Source organism: Erinaceus europaeus, unplaced genomic scaffold (genome assembly GCF_950295315.1).
Source record: "Erinaceus europaeus unplaced genomic scaffold, mEriEur2.1 scaffold_485, whole genome shotgun sequence".
NCBI classification, from domain to species: Eukaryota; Metazoa; Chordata; class Mammalia; order Eulipotyphla; family Erinaceidae; genus Erinaceus; species Erinaceus europaeus.
In genome coordinates, this window is record NW_026647207.1 from 75,590 (window position 1) to 85,526 (window position 9,937).

Genomic DNA, 9,937 nt, shown 5'->3' on the forward strand with positions numbered 1-9,937 from the left:
TGCTGTCGGGAGGCATGTGCTATTCAGGCCCTTAGGAAAAGCAGACCTTTCTTTCACTCTGCCAGCTTTAGATCTGCTCTCACCTGTCTAGCTAAGATTTAAGACTATATCCAGGGAGTTGGGCGGTAGCGCAGCGGTTTAAGTGCACGTGGAAGCACGAGGATCCCGGTTCGAGCCCCCGGCTCCCCACCTGCAGGGGAGTCCCTTCACGGGCGGTGAAGCAGGTCTGCAGGTGTCTTTCTCTCCCCCTCTGTCTCCCCTCCTCTCTCCATCTCTCTCTATCCTCTCCAACAACGACGGCAGCAATAACGACAACTACAGCAGTGAAAAAATAACAAGGGCAACAGAAGAGAAAATAAATAAGTAAAAAGAACATATCCATGTGGCAACAACACGGTGCAGTTAGAGTTAGAGCAAGCTTTTAAAGCGAGTAGGCGCATGCAAATTTTGTTTTCCATTTTCAGAGATTTGGAGTTAAATTAGTTCCTCATCACACCTCTTAGCACTGGAATAGACCAACTGAGTGTGAGTGTGTGTATGAGTGTGTGTGTGTGTTATTAGCCTTTGGGGGGGGGGGGGAATCTGGCCTCATTCTGTAATACAGATGTACAGTCTTGTCTTATCACTCTGATTCTCAGTGCTAACTCACCCCAGTGAAACTTTTAGTCTATTTTCTAGATTTATTGTCACTGGAGAAAGGGAGTGGCAAGTATAGACCAGAGAGAGATTTGGCAGACTGTGATGCAAGGAATTAAACCTAGGGCCTCCAGAATCTCATCCGACATTTACGTCTAGTAAATGTGCAGTCTCTCAGGCCCCAAAGTCTACTCTGAATTGAAAGATTTTAGGGTAAGAATTAAGACTAGGGATGGGGAAATAACTCCCCTGCATGACACTGGCTTTGCCATGTATGTGGCCCCGGTTTACACTCAGCCCCCAGAGCACTGAAGGAAGCTTTTATGCTGTGGTATTCCCCTTTTTCTCTCCATTTGAAACTTTAGTGGTGACAAGTAAATAAATAAATAGGCTAGGGAGGGCAGAGGGTAGATAACATAACGGTTATGCAAACAGCCTCTCATGCCTGAGGCTCCATAGTCCCAGGTTCAAGCCCCCGCACCACCATAAACACTATACAGTGCTCTGGTGGTAAAATAATAATAATAATAATGGATATGCAAAGAGATGCTTGTGCCTGAGGCTTAAAAGTTCCAGGTTCAATCCCACATCCCACCATAAGCCAGAGTTCAGCAATGCTCTGGTTTAAAAAAAAAAAAAAAAGGCTAGGGAGATAGCGCAGAAGCACAGGGGACTTGCATGTGAGAGTTCCAGGTTCAAGTCCTGGCACTGCCAATAGCCAAAGTTGAGTGGGACACTGGTCAAGTAAAAACAATACCGATTGAACTCCTAGAGCAGTGAAACTCAAGAGCAGCCGGAAAGGACCATGGGCCTAAAGGAAACGCGCAAGACCAGGCTCACCCAGGACGTCTTTAGATGTGCTCAGACTGTGTTCTCACTGAGAATGAATGTCTCAAGGGAACTGTCACCTAGCACAGTCCCAACACAGCTCTGACACACACACACACACACACACACACACACACACACACAGCGCAACCTGGCGTTAGTATTTATAAGAGTCTGTGGAGTTGTTCCCTCACAAGACACCTTGTCAGCTGTGTGTGAGACCATGAGTGTCTGACAGTAGCTGAAGTTCTGAGATGGGACTGAATCATTAGAGCAAAAGGTCTTCCCGTCAATAAAAAAAACAAAACCAAATAAGCAAGGTGCTAGTTAGAAAAAAATAATCATTTATTTTTGCTCCTTTCACACATTTTACGGCTCAGGGAAAAAACGCTCTGGCACACCCCATGGCAGCAGCGCCGTCTGAAGGCAGAGCACTGCGGGTGGCGCTGCTCGGAGCCCTCAGCTTGTGGGGCTCACTTCCTGGTTTTATATTTACTTCTGGAATCAGAAACCCCACCTCCAAAAAAACTGTCCAGGGGACTGTAAAAAATAACCACTTTATTCAGTATTACAGTTGTAGAAATGAAGTGTGTCTTTTAAGATTAAAAACAAAATCTAAGAAGAAAACGACACGGTGACATGGTTGTTATCTCGGTATGTGGGCCAGCAGGGAAACAGCGTGCTCAGGCCGTCTCTGACACAGAGACAGCGCCGTGGCCAGGCTTTCCTGCTCTTCCCAGGGCTCGCTCAATGCTTCTCTGCCGCCTCTCCCTCCTTGTCCGTGCCTCTTCTCAGAGGATCGGCACTGCCGTTAAGACTTTATTAACAGGAGCAAATCCAGTATCCACTGTTCTCTTCTCTAAAGGCACCTTAGCCCATCAGATAGCCCCTGGGGAAAAAAATTTACAAACATAAGAAGTTACAGTCTGTGTGCTAAACAACACAAATGAACAGAGAAAATGTTATGCAAAAGTTAAAAAGCTGAATCAGAATTCAGTGGCCTTGACTTTCACAACTGATAAAAATCATAAATCTTTTTTTTTTATTTTTTACTTATTTACGACTGGATAGAGAAAGAGAGAAATTGAGAGGAGGGGGAGACAGAGAGGAAGAGAGACAGAGAGATACCTGCAGACCTGCGTCACCGCCTGTGAAGCGACTCCCCTGGCAGGTGGGGAGCTGGGGGCTTCAACCAGGATCCTAACCGGTCCTTGCACTTTGCGCCACGTACGCTTAACCTGCTGTGCTACTGCCTGACTCCCAGTCATAAATCTTTTTAAGGAAAGAAGTTGCTCTGGGCTTTCTGAAAGCCCTGGTACTAGCAGAGGAGATGATGGGAGGATCAGTTGGGCCTGACAGAGACTATAACTCTGGGACCTAGCTTCTTTCTAATTTTATAATTTATTTATGTATTAATATTTATTTAGTTATTCCCTTTTGTTGCCCTTGTTGTTTTTCATTGTTGTTGTAGTTATTGTTGTTGATTTCATCGTTGTTCGATAGGAGAAGCGGAGAGAGGAGGGGAAGACAGAGAGGGGGAGAGAAAGACAGACACCTGCAGACCTGCTTCACTGCCTATGAAGCGACTCCCCTGCAAGTGGGGAACTGGAGGCTCGAACCAGGATCCTTCAGCCGGTCCTTGCGCTTTGTGCCACCTGTGCTTAAGCCGCTGTGCTACCGCCCGACTCCCATTTATTTATTTATTTTTAAAGATTTTATTTATTACTGAGAAAGACAGGAGAGGGAGAAAAAAACCAGACATCACTCTGGTACATGTGCTGCCAGGGACTGAACTCAGGACCTAATGTTTGAGAGTCCAATGCTTTATTTTAGCCACTGCGCCACCTCTCAGATCACTCCTTTTTATTTTTTAGTAGTGGTTTAATATTGACTTACAAAAGTATAAGCTATCAGGGGTATAAATCCACACTGCTCCCACCAGCAGAGTCCTGTGTTCCCACGACCTCCATTGGAAACTACAGTGGCTCTCCCGAGATCACAGTATGCATTGGCGATTATTTCTATAGCTATCCATATTTATATAGATTTGCCCGTATTTTCTGTGGTCCTGCCTTCTCTTCCTTTCTAAGTCTGGGACCTAATTTCAACCTGGCACCACGGAGTGGAGTGGGGAAGGGAATAGACATTGGACCGTTTAGGTAAAGAAAAGGGACCTGGGCTGGGAGGTGACGGCACCCCCATTAAGCATTCATGTTACAATGGGTGAGAAACCAGTTCGAGCCCTGGTTCCCCACCTGCATGGGGGACACTTGACAAGTGCAAAAGCAGGTCTACAGGTGTCTCTCCCCCTTCCCCTCCCCTCTCAAGTCCTCTGTCCTATTCAGGAGGAAAGAACAGAAAGGCAGGAGCAGTGGATCTGCAAGCCCTGTGACAGCCCTGGTGGCAGTAAAGTAAGCAGTACTGTATTTCTGGACCATTCACGGCCTCTGTTCTCAGTGCATGCAGATGTCAGGTGACTGTCCCTAGAAATTTTCAGTACTTCTACGTTAGAATAAGCTAGTTTCTTTTCCCGTTACATTACCTTTTTTTTTTTTTTTATCTTTATTGGACAGCCAGGAATTGAGAGTAGGGGGAGACAGACGGACACCTGAAGCCCTGCTTCACCACTCACAAAGCTTTCCCCCTGTAGGTGGGGGCTGGGGGCTTGAACCTGGGTCCTTGTGCACCTTAACATGTGCGCACGACCAGGTGCGCCACCACCCGGCCTGTTTTTATTTTATTATTTTTACCAGCTGATGAGTTCTGGCTTATGGTGGTGCTAGTGCCTCAGGCATGAAAGTTGTTGGCATAACCATTATGCTATATCCCTGGCCAGAGTAAGCTAAGTTTTAGCTGATTTCCACTGGCACAGGTGGTGTCTGTGGATTTAAAATCCTACCAGAACCATAAATTCCTTTCTCTTAAAAACTGAAATTCAAGATCAGTGGCATGGCCAGTTGAGGCCACTGTTCTCCTTTTGTTACATGTAAAGATAATCTATACTGGGGCCAGGCGGTGGCACACCTGGCTAAGCACACACTACAGTGCACAAGGACCCAGGTTCAAGCCCCCGGTCCCCACTTGCAGGGGAAAAGCTTTGAGTGGTGAAGCAGGGCTGTAGGTGTCTGTCTCTCTCCCTCTCTATCTCCCCCCTCCTCTCAATTTCTGGCTGTCTCTATCCAATAAAGATAATTTAAAAAAAAGAATTAAAGTCACTGTCAATGGCAAGACAGGCAATTCAGGAAGCCAAACACTTTGCAAAGCTGCTTTGTAAACAGCAGGTAGCTCAGCAACCTCTACACACTCCCCACAGCCCCAAAAGCAGCTGTCTGAGCTTAACAGATAAGCTCCCATTCCAAGGAGACACTACAGCCGGAATGCAGAGTGGGAAGGTGAGTGGGGGTGAGAACAAATCCAGTTCCACGAACAAAGCCTGCTCACTTCTGTGCTGCGCTCTGCCTCCAAAGGTGCCCTCCACTTCAGTCATTAATTTTCATTTTATTACAGATGAGAGAAAGGGGCCAGAGCATCGCTCCAGCATGTGCTGTGACAGGTAAGCCCTGCTCTAACAGGTGAACTATTTCCTCAGCTGTTATTCTGCTTTACTTTCAAACTGTATGTATGGGTCCGGGCAGTAGCTAGCACATGTTGTTAAGTGCACTATTACAGTTCATAAGGACTCTAGTTCAAGCCCCCACTCCCCGCCTGCAGGGGACGTGGTGACGAGTGCTGTGTTTCTCTTTCTCCCTCTCAATCTTCCCATCCTCTCTAATTTCTGTCCTAGCAGATTAGCGATTCTTTTTTCTTTTTAATATTTATTCCCTTTCGTTGCCCTTTTTTTATTGTTGTAGTTATTATTGTTGTTATTGATGTCGCTGTTGGGTAGGACAGAGAGAAATGGAGAGAGGAGGGGAAGACAGAGAGGGGGAGAGAAAGACAGACACCTGCAGACCTGCTTCACCACCTGTAAAGCGACTCCCCTGCAGGTGGGGAGCCGGGGGCTTGAACCAGGATCCTTACGCCGGTCCTTGCACTTTGCGCCACGCGCACTTATCCCGCTGTGCTACCGCCTGACTCCCAAATTAGGTATTCTTTAAGGGGGGGGGGGGGGGAGACCAGGAACTGGCTCAGTGGATACAGTATTAGACTCACAAATAGGACATCCCAAGTTCAAGTCCCAGCATTACATATGTATGAGTGATGCTCTGGGTCTCTCCCTCCCTCACTTTCTCATTAAAAAACAAATATTTTAAAATAATTAGGGCTGGGGAGATGGCACACTGGTTCTGCAAAACGACTTTCCTGCCTGAGGCTGAGCTCCCAGGTTCAATCCCCAGCACCACCATCAGCCAGAGCCGAGCAGTGCTCTGGTAAAAATAAATAAATAAATAATAAAAAGTAAAATAAAATAGAGAAAGAGAGAGCTGGAGGCCTGAGGCCAGAGCTGTGCTCAGATTCAGCACGTGGGGACCATATGGTGAGGCCAGGGCTGAACCTGGCATTTCAGCTGTAAGCTACTGCTGCATATACAGCCAGCCCACACTGGTGTCGTGTGTGTGTGTGTGTGTGTGTGTGTGTGTGTGTGTGTGTGTGTGTACACAGACTAGGCAACTCTTTTACTGATAGTAGGTAAGTCACTAAATACACAAAGTAATCACTTACGGTAGCTTCATTCTCATGAATACTCTAGCCATGAAAAAACTCAGCAGGACACAGACAAATCCAATGAATAAGAGGAGGAATCTGTTGAGTTTTGGAATATTTGGTGCGTTGGATCGGTCCAGAATTATGAAACCTAAACCTCCCATTGTAAACAGGAAGCTGGATGCAAGGCCTTCCATGATATATTGTCCATTTACTCTGAAAAAGAAAAGACCACAGCAATAAAAGCTCCAGGAAACTGAGACCTTTCCCCTTAGTGAAATGTCTATTCCCACTAAAACAGTTCCATGGTAGTATTTGATTCTCACCCTTACAACTATTTTACTACAGGTCAGGATACTGGTTTGGTCATTCATTCAGCAGTAATTATTTATTTATTTATCTATTTATTAGATTTTTAAAAATACTTATTCTCTTTTGGTTGCCCTTGTTTTATCATTGTAGTTGTTATTGTTTTTGATGGATAGGACAGAGAGAGATGGAGAGAGGAGGGGAAGACAGAGGGGGAAAGAAAGACAGACACCTGCAGACCTGCTTCACTGCCTGTGAAGTGACTCCCCTGCAGGTGGGGAGCTGGGGGCTCGAACCAGGATCCTTCCACTGTTCCTTGTGCTTTACGCCACCTGCGCTTAACCCGCCATCCAGCAGTATTTATTGAGTTTTTTTTTTTAATATTTATTTTCCCTTTTGTTGCCCTTGTTGTTTTTTTATTGTTGTTGTTATTGATGTCATCATTGTTGGATAGGACAGAGAGAAATGGAGAAAGGAAGGACAAACAGAGAAGGGGAGAGAAAGACAGACACCTGCAGACCTGCTTCACCGCCTGTGAAGCGACTCCCCTGCAGGTGGGGAGCCGGGGGCTCGAACCGGGATCCTTCTGGCGGTCCTTGCGCTTTGCACCACCTGCGCTTAACCTGCTGCGCTACCGAGACTCCGAGTTTTACACTCTACCTGCTGAGCCAGCCCAGCAACCTTTCCCATGGCAAATTCAAACAGCATCTCTTACCTGTAGGCCAGGAAAGCCACGGGTCTCTGGTGCCCGTGCTCATCTGTCATAGAGCCGACACTCGGAGGCTCAACAATAACGTCGTAAATGATCCCTGCATAGGAGACAGCAGCACAGATCAGATGGGACTCCTGACTGGAAATGCAGCTTGTCTCTTCTCTGTCTCAGAAGGCTCACACAGTTTGAAAGATTTTTAAAATGTCATGAGAAGAGCCTGGCGGGGGCTCACCTGGTGGAGCACACACATTACCACTTGAGTTCGAGCCCCTGGTCCCCAGCTGCAGGGGGCTTCACAGGTAGTGGAGCAGTGTTGCAGGTGTCTCCCTTCCTCAGGCCCTCAGCCTGTCCGCAGTAGTACAATCAGATTTTAAAAAGTTTTGTGCTCTAGCATGTCCAGCTATCTCCTTGGCCCTAGACTCTGTCCCTTCGGACACCTCTCTGTGTTGTCCACCTTTTTTTTTCAATTGCCAGCAAGGAGTCTCAGTGGCAACAGTACAAATGCACTGTCCCCGATGGCCTCCCCCCATTTTAGGAATAGGATAGGGAGAAAATTGAGAGAGATGGGGAGATAAGGAGACAAAGAGAGACACCTGCCGACTGCTTCCCCACCCATGAAGAGCAGGGGCTTGAACCCAGGTCTCCTTTCTTTCCCTAGATGGCCTTTCCTTTGACTGCAGGCCCCTTTCTAATATCCCATTTCTATGCATCCAAATGTCAGATTTGGGCTTTCACATCATTTTCCGAGGAGCCACACTCCAATCTAAATAGCTGTAATTCCCATAAGCTTCTTTTTTCTAATAACTGCTTTACACCATTCTACTGTTTAACATTTTTTAACTCCATCGGACAAAGAGAAATTGAGAAGGGGAAGTAGAGGTAGAGAGACAGACACCTGCAGCCCTGCTTCACCACTTGGGCAGCGGCCCCCCTGCAGGTGGGAACTGGGGGCTTGAACCTGGGTCCTTGCGCACTTCCACCCTTTAAGGTGTGCACTCCACCACCACCTGGCCCCTCTTACAGCCTGCTGTTGTTTCCCTCCGGCGTGTTTGTGGAAATTGGGACTTCGGAGCCTCAGGCAGAGTCTCTTTGCGGAACCACTATGCCGTCTGTCCCGCCCTCTATTATTATTTTTTTTTAAGCCTCATGGACTTCTCATTGTCTTCACTCAACTTACTAAAAAGTGCTGAGCAAAACTCAACAGCAGTGCAGGGCCAGCGCACCTGCTACCTGCACAGAGGAAGCGTCGTGATGGTGAAGCAGGGCTGCAGGGGTCTCTCCCTCTCTCTGCTCCCCCTGCCCCCTCAATCTCTCTGTCTCTATTTGATGACAGAAAAAAGAAAAGAAAGGAATGTCGAGGAGGACCAGGTCGGGAGGGCTCGGCTGCACCCTGGGCAGGTTCCTCCCACAGTCTAAAGGGCCCCAGACGGGACTCCGGGCCGGACAAGCGGATACTGGGCAGGGCCGGGCCGAGGCTGCAGGCTGCGCCCCCAAAGGGAAACAAATGGGGCGGACGGGGGGGAGGGGGCAGGGGTCCCGGGGACGGCAGGGGAGAGGGGGGCAGGGGGTGGGGGCAGGGTCCCGGGGACGGCAGGGGAGAGGGGGCAGGGGTGCCAGGGACGGCAGGGGAGAGGGAGACAGGGAGGAGGGGGCAGGGAGGAGGGGGCAGGGGTCCCGGGGACGGCAGGGGAGAGGGGGACAGGGGGGTGGGGGCAGGGGTCCCGGGGACAGTAGGAGAGAGGGGGACAGGGGGAGGGGGGCAGGGTCCCGGGGACGGCAGGGGAGAGGGGGACAGGGGGAGGGGGCAGGGTCCCGGGGACGGCAGGGGAGAGGGGGGCGGGGGGCAGGGGTCCGGGGACGGCAGGACGCACAGGAGGAGCAGGGAGCACGGAGACCCCCAGAAATGGTGGCGATTGGCGAGCAGAGCGCGGGGCAGCGCAGGGCTCCCCGAGACAGCGGAGAGCCGCGTCGGGGCAGCAATCGGGGTCCGCGCCCCGTTACCTCCGGTGATGAGGAAGTAGGACACCACCACCAGGGCGTACACCGTCATGGCCGACGGCATGTGCACCCAGGGCGGCTTCTTGAGCTTCAGGTTGGGGCATTCGAGCACGAAAAAGGGGACACGGTAGAGGGTCTCCATGTCGGCTGCAGGTAGCTGGCAGCGCCCGCCGCCCGGAAGTGGGCTCGGCGCAGGCGCGGGGGGCGCCGCGGGCCCGCCCCTCCCGGAAGTGGGCGCTGCGAAGGCGAGGTCTGTCCCGGTGCACGGCTTCTCCCAGCCCCACAGACAAAACGGGGTAATCGCGTCCAGTAAATAAACGGAACGGCCCACAGTTTTATGTTGTTCAGGCCTGGGAAGCTGAAACTCGGTTCAGAAGAGTCACTCCTATCCGTGCTCAGAGCAGCGCTTTACGTCCCTTCCAGGACCTGCGGGCAGTAGACGTGGCCCCAAGTGGGAAGGCGTCCCCAAGGCCACGCCCAACGCAATGTCTCCGAGTCGTGAGATGATTGGACGCGGTCGGCGCGGCGGGAAGCTGATTGGACGCAGGCGACAGCGTCTGAAGGTGATTGGATGTGGCGCCCGGTCCCCAGACGATGAATGGGAGGCGGGACGTGGGTTTGCAGGCACTGCTGGAGTTCAGTCCTGGGGCTTCCCAGGCTGGCAGTGGGGGACGGTGATGATGACAGCTGTCACTCATAACTGCTAACGTAACATATTATCCAAATATAACAAAAGGCAATGAAATATAAAAATAGCCCGAGGCCAGGTGGTGGCGCACCTGGTTGAGCGCACATGTTACAGTGCGCAGG

General features: G+C 50.1%; 1 protein-coding gene across 1 annotated transcript; it reads right to left on the bottom strand.

The window, feature by feature from the left end:
* Nucleotides 1–2,002: 2,002 nt before the first annotated feature.
* On the bottom strand, nt 2,003–9,327 carry OSTC (oligosaccharyltransferase complex non-catalytic subunit). Its single transcript, XM_007531235.3, has 4 exons — nt 9,131–9,327; nt 7,133–7,226; nt 6,127–6,324; nt 2,003–2,353 (listed from the first exon to the last, which is right to left on the bottom strand). Exons 1-4 carry the CDS (start codon nt 9,267–9,269, stop codon nt 2,335–2,337), a joined length of 450 nt encoding a protein of 149 aa, XP_007531297.1. The 5' UTR covers nt 9,270–9,327; the 3' UTR covers nt 2,003–2,334.
* Nucleotides 9,328–9,937: the final 610 nt, after the last annotated feature.

Excerpts from the sequence above, each read along its gene's own strand:
- OSTC (XM_007531235.3), bottom strand. The coding sequence starts at position 9,269 with ATGGAGACCCTCTACCGTGTCCCCTTTTTCGTGCTCGAATGCCCCAAC. Across the intron at positions 7,227-9,130 it reads CTACTTCCTCATCACCGGAG|GGATCATTTACGACGTTATT; the intron begins GTAACGGGGCGC and ends TCTCCTATGCAG. Across the intron at positions 6,325-7,132 it reads GTGGCTTTCCTGGCCTACAG|AGTAAATGGACAATATATCA; the intron begins GTAAGAGATGCT and ends TTTCTTTTTCAG.